Source organism: Bombina bombina, chromosome 8, assembly GCF_027579735.1.
Source record: "Bombina bombina isolate aBomBom1 chromosome 8, aBomBom1.pri, whole genome shotgun sequence".
Taxonomy (NCBI): domain Eukaryota; kingdom Metazoa; phylum Chordata; class Amphibia; order Anura; family Bombinatoridae; genus Bombina; species Bombina bombina.
This window is the reverse complement of record NC_069506.1, coordinates 179251368-179265281: the sequence shown is the minus strand read 5'-3', so window position 1 is coordinate 179265281 and position 13914 is coordinate 179251368. Positions and strand designations below refer to the sequence as shown.

At 37.7% G+C, this 13914-nt stretch overlaps 1 protein-coding gene across 4 annotated transcripts in view; it reads left to right on the top strand.

Annotated features, from left to right (window-relative positions):
- The window catches only part of MYBPC2 (myosin binding protein C2), a 199812-nt gene that overhangs the window by 35807 nt on the left and 150091 nt on the right, over positions 1–13914 (top strand). For 2 of the 4 annotated variants that reach the window (XM_053690757.1, XM_053690755.1), the window contains exon 2: positions 11962–12045. In XM_053690757.1, the coding sequence (XP_053546732.1) occupies positions 11962–12045 (84 nt within the window). The remainder of the gene's footprint in view (positions 1–11961; positions 12046–13914) is intronic. The other 2 variants (XM_053690758.1, XM_053690756.1) reach the window with 1 other exon arrangement.

Sequence of the window (13914 nt, the reverse complement as noted above, 5' to 3'; positions counted from 1 at the left end):
GAGAGATATGATTGGAGGCTGAGGAGAAGGGCATGGGAGCTTGTGGAGAGCTAATTTTGTATTTTCTTTTTTTAGTATGCTCATTATACAAAAAACTATAAAAATTTTAAACTAATTTTCTAACCTTCTAAAATGTAAACTAAAATCTAAATCTATTCCGAAATTTAACTATAATGTTCCTTACCTAAAGTATGAATAAATAAAATAAAAATATAAAATACATAATCACTGTATTTCTACACTGATGGAAGGACTGGAGAGTTATGATTGGGAGTGGGGGCAACTGGGGAGATGTGATTGAGGAGGAGTGGGAAATATGGGGGAGAATAGCGGGGGGGGGCTTGGAGATGAGAGAGAAGCAGGGGGGCCTGGGGAGATGGTGGATAGGAGAAGAACAGGTGGTTCTGGTGAGATGGGGAGAGAATCGAGGGGCTGGAAGAGAGGATCAGGGGGCATGGTAAGATGCGGGAAAGTCTTGGGGACATGGGGTGTTTTATGCATTGGAAGAATTTTGTATATTAATTTGCACCGTGTAATCTGATTATAGAATGTTAAGCACATCTCAACAAAAGTCATTATATAGGTTTAAGAGATTTGCTTAAATGTATCTTCTAGATATAGGTAAAAACGAACCTGTCCTCATTTATTTCAGTGTTTAAAATGTAATAAATATCTAAAATGCTTTAACATACATTCTTATGTTTAAGAAAATCCTCTGCTATTTTTTAAGAAGATCCCCAAAGTTCTTACTCCTTAAACCTATATATATATATATATATATATATATATGTGTGTGTGTGTGTGTATTTGTGAATGGCAGTCTCCTTTGTGTGTGTATATGAGTGTGTGCAGGTATGGGTAAATGACTGTTTATATAAATCTCTGCATGCATGGGTAAATGCATATATGAGTGTGGGCATACATGGGAAAATGACTGTATATGAGTGTGTGCAGGTATGGGCAAATGATTGTATATATGAATGTCTGCATGCATTGGTAAATGACTGTATGTGAATATGTACATATATGGATAAATAAGTGTGTATTTGAGTTTGCACATTTAGTGTGCGCATGTATGGGTAAATGACTGCATGCATGGATAAATGACTCTGCAAGCATGGGTTAAGGACTGTATGTAAGTGTGTGCATGTATGGATAAATGACTGTGTATATGAGTGTACACACATGGGTAAATGACCATGCATATTTTAGTATGTGTGTGTATATGAGTGTATGTATATGAGTTTATGTATATGTGCGTTTGTCAGAAGGGGCCTCATGTTCGAGTTTTGTCTAAAGCCTCACAAAGTTTAGAGCCGCCACTGAGTGGGAGTTTTAGTTCTAGATATTGATCTATATGGTGCTGTAGCCTGGAAGTCAATAAGTATCTGTTGTGATGTCCTATTACTTGTTGCAGTATATAATAAGTGGAAGTCAAACTACAACACACAGTAAACATACACACAATACACACACTATGCACTACACACACACTATACACACACTGGACAGATATGCCTCACACACACACTATGCACTACACACACACTATACACACACTGGACAGATATGCCTCACACACACACTATGCACTACACACACACTATACACACACTGGACAGATATGCCTCACACACACTATGCACTACACACACACTATACTCACACTACAAACACAGTAATCACCTCATGTTATTGGCTCATACATGTAGATTGCTGTTTTTCAACAAAGGATACTAGGAATAGAAGTAAATTGGAAAGTTGTTTAAAATTGCATTCTCTATCTGAATCATGAAAGAAAACATTTGGGTTTCTTGTCCCTTAAGGTGTTCAAATCCATAATTGCAGTTTGAATTAGAAAACGATCTTTGAATTAGAAACAATATAACAGCAAACTGTAGTTAAACATTAAAGGGATACTAAACCCACATTTTTTATTTAATGATTTGGATAGAGCATTCAATTTTAAGCACCTTTCTAATTTACTCCTATTATCAATTTTTCTTTGTTCTCTTGATATCTTTATTTAAAAAGCAGGAATATAAAGCTTAGGAGCCGGCCCATTTTTGGTTCAGTACCTGGGTTACACTTGCTTATTGGCTGGCTGAATGTAGTCATCAATAAGCAAGCGCTATCCAGAATGCTGAACCTAAAATGGCTAAGCTTTACATTCCTTCTTTTTAAATAAAGATAGCAAAAGAATGAAGAAAAATTGATAATAGGAGTACATTAGAAAGTTGCTTAAAATTGCATGCTCTTTCTAAATCATGAAAGAAAAAAATTGGGTTTAGTGTCCCTTTAAAGTAAAACATATTTGAACAAAGCTCTTCATCACAAAAATAAACCAGCATTAAGATGATTGCATATTAATAGAAAAAGAATGTTTTTACTAAAATGTGAACTGAGAATTAATATTTAAATAAAAGTGCAACCAATCCAGAAATGCCAATTGAAACTGGTATAATACATTTTTAAAGATACAAAGTCCAAAAATTCTGTGAAAAGCTGCTGGAAAACGTTTTAATAATTTTAATAATTGTAATAATTTTATTGAAATGATGAATGTGCAGCATCAAATAATTTGTTTTGGATGAATCGTTATTCGTCTGCTGCACTATTCGGTATTTGTTTAGTTTAAAACAAAACAAATACTAAATATTAGGTAACATTTACATTAGTTTTTTGTTAAAACAAATGTAAATGTTCCTTTACTGCAGGTGATAATGTATCAACTGCAGGCTTATACTTACCTTTAGGGTGCTGGGGGAGTTACGTTAATTTCGACCCTTCTTCCCAGAGTCTATAGAAGTTATGAAGCAGCGGTCTAAAGACCGATGCTCCATAACCTGTCCGCCTGCGCTCAGGCGGAGGACAGAAATCAACCCGATCGAATACGATTGACATCCCCTGCTAGCAGCCGATTGGCTGTGAATCTGCAGGTGGTGGCATTGCACCAGCAGTTCTTGTGAACTGCTGGTGCAATGATAAATGCCAACAGCCTATGCTGTCGGCATTTATCAATGTGCGGCGGACATGACACGCTTCATCATATCATGTCCATCCGCACTATCATAAATAGGCCCCTATGTCCGTGCTGATAGAAGTTTAGCTCCGCTCTTAGGGGTCGATTTATTAAGCTGCATCAATGCCCCATCATTTCTAGTGGCTGACTAAAATCATTGCGATCCAATACGATTGGGATGATTGACAGCCCCTGTTTTAGCGAATCATGTCCGCTCGACAATTAATAAATCTACCTTTACGCCTTCCCAGCTCACTATAGATAAGTATTTTTCTGTTTAGCACATGTAAAGGCAAATGAAATATATGCATGTCTATGTTCTTAAATATGTTTTTAATTAGTGTTTATATTCTTAATATCAATATGAGATCAAATAAAATGTATACAACTAGAGTAAATAAGTGTAAATACACAAACTGGTTATTTTATTATTATTAAGCTAAGGTAAACTTGTAATATATATGAACAGATTTGGGAAATATGTGTTTTAAACATACAGCAATCCAACAAGAATCAAGGCAAAGTAATACAAAATTACTAAAACATATTTACTAGAAACAAAGCTGCAAAGTAAGACAGGGTGATATAAAATGTCTAGAAAGCTGTGCTTGTCGTCACTTTCATGTGAGTCACTGTCAGAGGAGACTGTTCTGTTTCTATTTATTTACAATGTTGTTTTCATGTGTAAAATGCTGAGCTTCTTTCTTGGCAACTTTGTTCAGAATCTTTCATTCCTCTGCCAAAGATCAAAGGACTTTCTGGAACTAAGTATATTTACTAACCTGTCCCCTATCTGCTAATGTCACTCTACATAAATCAATTAAATGAAGCACTGACTTCTCTACATCCCTGAAACTCCAAATTTTACTTAAGGTTAAAGGGTCATAATATCCATTAGTTAAATCCTCTGTAGTTCAAGCTTTAGGAATAAAGTGCTATGTTATTTTTCACATAAATATTTATATTTTTATGGGACCCCTCTCAATCCAAAATATCCACAAAAGCACAAATTACCTTTGTTTATGAGGAGCACTATTATTCTAGGTAATAACCAACTAATCTCTTAAATAGTCTTAATAGTTATATGAGAATGTTTCAGAATTTGTGACGTATGTGTTTAGCTTTCAAATAGAAAAAGTGAGGAGTAAGTGTGCAGATTTTGTGACATGGTATAATAATACATCATGGCATTTCACCAAACCTTGCCCAAAAAGACCTTTCTACATTATATTCTTTTGGCAAAGCTCCCAACTATCCAGCATTTTGTGGGAATGTCCTAGTCTAGGGAGCCCTGTCCCAATGTGTTTTCCTTTCCATTTTTTTCCCCAGATTGTACTACCTTTGGCACAACCTGACCCCATGGCTCTACACTGGGCTTTTGCAACTTTGTCCGTGTTCCTCCCTAACTTTTCTCCCATATTTCCAGTTTCAGACACCAACCAGACAATGCTGGAAATTATGCTTTAGGAAAGATTACTTTTTTTTACTTTGAAAATGTAATTATGTAGAGAATATAAGGCACAGGGTGCGCTATCAATATTGTGGGCTGATGCTCAGAATAGCACATAATCTGGTATTATAAGGTCCATGATAAAAAAGAATTAACAGAGAATGTTTAGTGCGGCCAACATCTTTTTAGTGTTTTCAATGAACAGTGTTATGTGCTGCACTCAAGCGCAACACATGCCCCCAATCGTATGAGGTAAGTGGTAGGCGTATAGAGAAGCCAGGTGTGGGAGTAATTTCCTCAAATTCAGCAGATTCCTTCTCTTGTCCTCAGCGTTATTCAGCGTTACCCTGCTTCCTCTCAATTACACGATATGTTCACCTTCCACAGACACTCCAGTATATACAGTATAGTTAGGGATAAAGAAGGAGACTGAACATAGTATAATACAGTCAAAGCAGAGGTATATTTATTAGGGTAAAAGTGGTACTCACAAGTCTGCCCTCACTCTAGTATGAGGTATCAAAGCAGAGAATAAAACAAATAGTAGTAGTAGTACAGCCGGAACTCAGTGCCCGCGGGACACCACAACAGAACCGAGAAGTACACCGAGAAGTACACAGCGTATATGGAACAGCCAGATTCAACACCTGGGTAGCCTGACGCGTTTCAAAGTCTGTAATGACTTCTTCATCAGAGGCTGATGAAGAAGTCATTACAGACTTTGAAATGCGTCAGGCTACCCGGGTGTTGAATCTGGCTGTTCCATATACGCTGTGTACTTCTCAGTTCTGTTGTGGTGTCCCGCGGGCACTGAGTTCCGGCTGTACTACTACTACTATTTGTTTTATTCGCTGCTTTGATACCTCATACTAGATTGAGGGCAGACTTGTGAGTACCACTTTTACCCTAATAAATATACCTCTGCTTTGACGGTATTATACTATGTTCGGTCTCCTTCTTTATCCCTAACTATATATACCGGAGTGTCTGTGGAAGGTGAACATATCGTGTAATTGAGAGGAAGCAGGGTAACGCTGAATAACGCTGAGGACAAGAGAAGGAATCTGCTGAATTCGAGGAAATTACTCCCACACCTGGCTTCTCTATACGCCTACCACTTACCTCATACGATTGGGGGCACAGAAGTAAGTGAACTGTGAGACCTTTTAAGGATTCAGTACTAGAAGAACAACTGAAACAATTTTGTTTGAATATCGTTAAAACACTGTATAGACTGTGCGGATGAAACTCTGTATATGAACTTTTGATCAGTATCTTCACTATATTCGATTTTTTTTTAATTATACTCGTTTTAATACATTTATATAAAAAAGGCTAGAGGTCATCAGTGTGTGTATATACATATCTTCCCATACATTTTCTGTATGCTATAGCCGCTTGTACCTTACTATTGAGCAGATTATTAATCTCTAATCACCTTGTCATTTCATACAAATACTAGGGTGATCTTATCTTCCTTACATCCCAGATCCGATATTGTGCATTGGTGTTACGTCGGATTAATATTTATTTACTCAGATATTGCATTTATCCTCAGAGGGATCCTTTGTATATGAAATAATTTATCCACCTTGTATTGGTCAGTATATTTGGTGCGTTCCACATAGGTTTGAATTTGTACCTTACTATATCAGGGATTAGCGCTGTGTAGTTTACCAAATCTTCCCTCTACATTCTAACACCTGTGTCTAGAGATTAAAGGGTAATCTCTATACACTGAATACTGTTTACTCCAGCAGCTCCTCCCTTTTACCTACACAGCTGTGCGCCTCTGGTTCAGCCTCTTGCTTTGCAAGCGCTGTTCTCAACAATCTCTTACTTTACTCATATATATTTAATACTGCGTATGCTAGCAAGTGCATACAATCCAGCACATACTCATGAAATCTCCATAGAAAAACATTGGCAGAGCAGTCCAAGGACACACATCTAGAATGGTCAAGGCAGGCAGGGTTCGGCAACAATAAAGCAGTCCGAGGGCACACCACTAGAATGGTCAAGGCAGGCAGGGTTTGGCAACAATAAAGCAGTCCAAGGGCACACCACTAGAATGGTCAAGGCAGGCAGGGTTTGGCAACAATATATCAGTCCAGCAATTGAGGGGTTAAACAGACAGAGTAGTCAGACAGGCAGAGTTAGCAACAATGGTATAGAAAGATCTGTCACACTAAGGAGCACACAGAGTAACACCTATACTTGGGCAGTGACAGATTGTTAGAGCAGGGTTTAAATAGGCGCAGGATTCATGACAGAGAGCTCCCAGCAGCATCAGGAGCGTGCGGCGATGACATCAGCGCCGCACGCATCCTGAGCCGACACTGCCCCTGGCAACGAGCAGGAAGGAGACACCGCGCCCCTAGCAACGGCTAGAGCGGCACGCGTGACAGCAGGGCTGCTAAGTGCTGAATTGCATAGGGTAAAAATATCTTATCGTGTTGCATCACTCACTACAGAGTTCCAAACTGCCTCTGAAACAACATCAGCAGAAGAACAGTGTGTTTGGAGTCTTGATATTTGGTTTCCATGGCTGAGCAGCTGTGAAGAAGCCTCACATTAACATATGTAATACCAAGCGTTGGCTGGAGTGGTATAAAGCATTGCCACTGGACTCACACTTCACTATCTTGCAGTCTGATGGATGTGGCAGGTGCTAGGAGTAAACTACCTATTGGAATACACAGTGGCTACTGTAAAGTTTGGTGGAGGAGAGAAAATGGTCTGGGGCTTTTTTTCAGGGTTTGGTCTTGGCCTCTTAGTTCCAGTGAAGGGTCATCTTAATGCTACAGGATACAAATACATTTGAGACAATTGGGTGTTTCCAACATTATGTCAACAGTTTGGGGAAGGCCATTTTCTGTTCCATCATTACTGTACACAAAGCAATGTCCATGAAAACATGAATTGAGTTTGGAGGGGAAGAACTCAATTACCCTGCACAGAGCCCTGACCTCGAATGAACACCTTTGGGGTAATTTGAAATGCTGACTGTGAGCCAGGTTTTCTTATCCAACACGTTTCCCAGCCCTCACAAATGCTCTTTGTGAGGGCTGACCTGAAGCAGAGTGGGTCGGAAACAGCATCCCCTGCTTCATAAATCAACCCCTAAGAGTGGAAAGTTTACCATCACTTTAAAATGTGTTAGGAAGCTGCAGTCTTCTTCTGAGGTGTTTTGGGGTGGTGAGCGCTTAAATAAGTAAACTTACAGCTTGTAAAATGAAGTGCTATGTCTCACTCTTTCTATGTCACCCATACACCATCCATATTTATACTAATTGAGGATCCATATTACTAATGATTGTCCAGTGTGGTTGTTTGCAACGTTTTAGTGTCCCAAACAGTTCAGTTGCTGATGTTTGTAATTAATCCATTTTCTATCATTTAGTGTCTATAAATATTTTAAAGTTCATGTACAAAGTAAATTGCTGTATTGAAATTGTGAGGGAATATTGATATTTTTTCTTAATCTATCTTGTTTCATAGGTTAATATAACTGCTGCTTAATTGCACATGAAAGACTTTGAGATTAATATAAAGATAAGTTATAGATTAAACGTGGAACGCAAAAATATAAGCCTTATTGTGTGCTCAAACTAAATCAATAGAGCTTTTCATTTTTGAGCTTATATTACAAGTTGAAAGTATATTTCACATTCCAATGTTCTTCACATTGTAGAATATGTTCTATTTATTCATAGATAAATATTTATATATATATCTGATGGTATTTTGGTAAAATATATATATCTATACCTATATATATATATATATATATATATATATATAGGTATAGATATATACAGATATCAATAGGAATATCTATTTATAAATACATAGAACATATTTTGCTATGTGCAGAACATTGGAATGCAAAATATTTACACTGCATATGCAGTATAGTACTTTATTAAATATGAACATTGCATAAATATTTTTTATATGTTTTTACCTACTTAACTGCAAAGGGCTCCAATGCACTTCTATATATTTCTATATATGTCTACATACTGTATGTATTTATGTGTTTATATGTGTATATATGTCTATAAATACATATATTGCACCCAAGCGATTGTGTTTACTTTCAACTCATAATATCAGCAGTAAACCCAACAAGCGCTAACACCTGTGATATAAACCCCTTATAGCTCACTTCAAACGTTAGAGCTCCACTTGTAATCTGGCCCAATTTGTTCACTGTCCCTTTTAACTCTAGTGACAATGCTAACAACATCTATGGAAACCAAAATACTACAGCAATGGTCACAAATTAATTAACTGACTTTCTTTCTACCAGTTTGTTCTTTGGCTTGCACATAATTATTATTAGTGCTCCTAAAATATAAGATAAAAGTGGTGTTTTCAAGCTGTTCTTCTTTATCCTGATTACAAGAAGAAGAAGAATCAATCATCTCCCAATAGCCTATATTGCCTTTAATCACCTTCTTAATGATAACTGCACTCGTATTAATGAAATGCAACCTGTGTGGGCATGACGAGTTGTTCTCATCATTCTCATAGTGACCTGTGTGGGCATGACGAGTTGTTCTCATCATTCTCATAGTGACCTGTGTGGGTATGATGAGTTGTTCTCATTATACACATAGCGACCTGTGTGGGCATGACGAGTTGTTCTCATCATTCTCATAGTGACCTGTGTGGGCATGACGAGTTGTTCTCATCATTCTCATAGTGACCTGTGTGGGCATGACGAGTTGTTCTCATCATTCTCATAGTGACCTGTGTGGGTATGATGAGTTGTTCTCATTATACACATAGCGACCTGTGTGGGCATGACAAGTTGTTCTCATCATTCTCATAGTGACCTGTGTGGGCATGACGAGTTGTTCTCATCATTCTCATAGCGACCTGTGTGGGCATGACGAGTTGTTCTCATCATTCTCTTAGTGACCTGTGTGGGCATGATAAGTTATTCTCATCATACTCATAGTGACCTGTGTGGGCATGATGAGTTGTTCTCATAATTCTCATAGTAACCTGTGTGGGCATGACGGGTTATTCTCATCATACTCATAGCGACCTGTGTGGGTATGATGAGTTGTTCTCATTATACACATAGCGACCTGTGTGGGCATGATAAGTTATTCTCATCATACTCATAGTGACCTGTGTGGGCATGGCGAGTTGTTCTCATTATACACATAGCGACCTGTGTGGGCATGACCAGTTGTTGTCATCATTCTCATAGTAACCTGTGTGGGCATGACGAGATGTTCTCATCATACTCATAGCGACCTGTGTGGGTATGGCGAGTTGTTCTCATCATTCTCATAGCGACCTGTGTGGGCATGACAAGTTGTTCTCATCATACTCATAGCGACCTGTGTGGGCATGACGAGTTGTTCTCATTATACATATAGTGACCTGTGTGGGCATGACGAGTTGTTCTCATCATACTTATAGCGACCTCTGTGGGCATGACGAGTTGTTTTCATTATACACATAGCGACCTTTTGGGCATGACAAGTTGTTCTCATCATTCTCATAGCTACCTATGTGGGCATGGTGAGTTGTTCTCATCATACATATAGTGACCTGTGTGGGCATGGCGAGTTGTTCTCATCATACATATAGTGACCTGTGTGGGCATGACAAGTTATTCTCATCATACTCATAGTGACCTGTGTGGGTATGACAAGTTATTCTCATCATACTCATAGCAACCTGTGTGGGTATGGCAAGTTGTTCTCATTATACTCATAGTGACCTGTGTGGGCATGACAAGTTATTCTGATTATACATATAGCGACCTGTGTGGGCATGGCGAGTTGTTCTCATCATTCTCATAGTGACCTGTGTGGGCATGACAAGTTATTCTGATTATACATATAGCGACCTGTGTGGGCATGGCGAGTTGTTCTCATCATTCTCATAGTGACCTGTGTGGGCATGATAAGTTATTCTCATCATACTCATAGTGACCTGTGTGGGTATGACGAGTTATTCTCATCATACTCATAGCAACCTGTGTGGGTATGGCGAGTTGTTCTCATTATACTCATAGCGACCTGTGTGGACATGACGAGTTGTTCTCATCATTCTCATAGCGACCTGTGTGGGCATGACGAGTTGTTCTCATCATACTCATAGTGACCTGTGTGGGCATGATAAGTTATTCTCATCATACTCATAGCGACCTGTGTGGGCATGACAAGTTGTTCTCATCATACATATAGTGACATGTGTGGGCATGACGAGTTGTTTGCATTATTACATATAGTTATCTGTGTGGGCATGGCGAGTTGTTCTCATTAAACATGGGGATTTCCAATCACAAGCTATTTTTAGCAGACCCCCTGCACTACACACTGGGGATTGTTGGTGGTCTAGTGGGCGGCACTCTCATGTCTTTAATGGGAGTGCCGTTGATGTTTCCACAAGGTCACAAAGGGATAGTGTCAATATAGCTGCAAGGGAACTGGATGGGGGAGGTGGTTCAAAATATCCTGAATCTCCTTTAGCACCTATAGACAATCAAGACCCTCATTGAAAGAGAATCTCCTTTTCAGATAGTGTCAGCCTGGAAAAGCAAAAAGCCACATAAAAATTAAAATTAAAAAATGTAATAAATAAAAACATGGAGTTTAACCAGGTAGACTATCTTTAAGGACACATAATAAAAACATCTCAAATGTTTATAGACCTCAATAAAGTTTATTTTATAGTGTACAAGTCCCTTTTTAAAAATATGTACATTTTGTCTGAATAGCTAGGTAGGTGATAATAGTGATCACTTAGCAGAAAAAAATGTGTAATTAATATTACTCTGGCACAAAAGAGACCCCTCTAATTTTTATTACAACCCCAAAAACGCCTGTATAGGCCCCTGTTTCAAATGTGGATACCCTTGATAGTCTTTTAGTAAAGTTATCACACTTTTAACAGATATCTCCTAGCAATTTTAATGTTAATTTACTAAACTCTTAACAAAAATATAAATTTTGTAACATTTTTTTATTGCAGCCTTCTCACGTGGAGTGAATTATAAATATAATAATGTTATATTCTGAATCTTCTGGGCTTGCTGAAAAAAAACCAATACAGTATATAATTTGTGTGGGTCACTCACTGAAATATGACTTACAATATTGTTTAAATGTAAGCAGCAACAAAAGCTCAAAATTGACTTAGGACTGGAGGTGTCAAATCTCCTTCACACAAAGTGTTGGAATTTATATGCAATAAAGTTCCATGCTTTAATGAAGTAATGAATAGTCAAAGGGTAATATTTATTAAAGTGAGATATTCTCTAATTATTACATTACTCTTTGTGCCCTACTCTATAAAGTGTTGAAGAGTTATCTGTATGTTAATGAATAGCTTCTAGCAAATAGCAGTAGTTTTATAGACAAACCCTTGACATTCCAATGAATTAATATGATGTCCTCTCCTTCAGGTCTTGCTGAATTTTGGTTACAATGTGTAATTTTTCCTTTTGTTTCTATCTTAGCAGCTAAAAAGGGAGTGGCAGCTCCAAAGGCAGCTGCTAAAGCGCCTGCAAAAGAAGCTCCGCCCCCAGCTGAGGCCCCACCAGGTAAATCTCACACAGAGCACATACGTTTCTGAGCACATCATCTCACAGAACATTACTCTTCCTATATATTCTGCAGCTTTTATGTATTATTAACAAACATGCCTATATATCATAGGGATAGCCTTGGGATAAAAGATCCACTAACTGTAGAAATTTGGAATGAGTCAGACTATAGGAAGAGCACCTTTAGATCTGGTTCTTATTGTATATAATGATGTAGAATGTCTACAGGAGGTATATATCACAATTCTCAAAATAATGATTTGCCTACTGATATGGAAGAATCAACTTCTGCTAATTGTGCTGCGTTTTTATAGGAACACAACGTGCCGTTGCATTGCGTGGACTTTACATGCATGTTTTGTAAATATGTTTGTAAATAGAATGTTATATTCTATAGAGATCTTTTGCTCGCCTGTACTGTTTCTCTGTGTTATTGTGCAATGTGGTTGTTATACGTATAAAATTATTTAGCAGTTTTTTGTTGTTTTCTCTGCATGTTCATCTAAGTTTAATGGTATATGGAAATGATTATTCAGTGTGTAGGAGACTAATACAAAAATAAGCAAAGGAAGTGAAATTTTAATGTTTAAAGGGCCAGTAAACACCTTGACATTTTTATATAAAATGTTTAGTTGTGCATAATAAAACAATTTTGCAATATATTTTCATTATTTATTTTGCTCCCTTTGGATATAATTTAATTCTAAAAATAGAGCTATATCTAATTCTCAGACCGTGAAATGCACCCTGCTGACTTCTCAAGGCTAACCCAGCTACATATCTATCCCTAATTAGATTTAAACAATAACTGCAAAATAATTCACATTTTGCTAAATCTACAATAGTGGCTAGCTTCGTTGTCTTCAGACTAAAGTCCAGATTAGCTTATCCAAAAAAAGAAAATGGTGGGTGGAGTTTGGCTATTGAAAAATAATTGTATGTTAATTTGTTTTAAAAATGTTAAGACTTGGCTAATCTGTTATTCTATAGCAATACAACAGTGAAGTCTACTGCCCATTAAACAATAAATTCTCACCTACCATAGGTGGTATGTTAGGTGTAGTGCTTGTTATCTATTGTACCGTCTACCCAGTGGAACGTTTGGTGCAAGCATTAGTTTAATGCTTGGGGTAAGCTTTTTTAGATGCTAATGTAATGTTGAATATATGATATGACAAATACAAATTCAATATTAAAATAAAATGATATAAATATTTAAAATAATGTAAAGTTTACAGAAGTTAAGAAAAGCCACTTATCTACCTGGTACATTTTAGCTACATAAAATAAATAAACAAACAAATAAATAGGTAAAATTACTAAAAGCTCTATGAGAAATCTGTAAGAATGGTTATTCAGTTAAATTGCAGTCGTGATATGTGACACAAAACAATCAGCTACTAGATTTAGAGTTTTGTCGGTAAAGACCCGCGTAGCTAACACTGCTTTTTTTTCCCAGCGCACCCTTAAGACAACGCTGGTATTTAGAGTTGTCTGAGGGGCTGCATTAGGCTCAAAAAAGGGTGCGTTGAGCCTAATTTAGCTCCACTTCAACCCTCAATACCAGCGTTGCTTACAGTAGCGGTAAGCAGCTAAAACGTGCTCATACACGATATCCCCATAGGAAACAATGGGGCATTTTGGGCTGAAAAAAACCTAACACCTGCAAAAAAGCAGCGTTCAGCTCCTAACGCAGCCCCATTGTTTCCTATGGGGAAACACTCTCTAAGTCTACACCTAACACCCTAACATGTACCCCGAGTCTAAACACCCCTAACCTTACACTTATTAACCTCTAATCTGCCGCCCCCGCTATCGCTGACACCTGCATTATACCATTAACCCCTAATCTGCCGCTCCGGACAC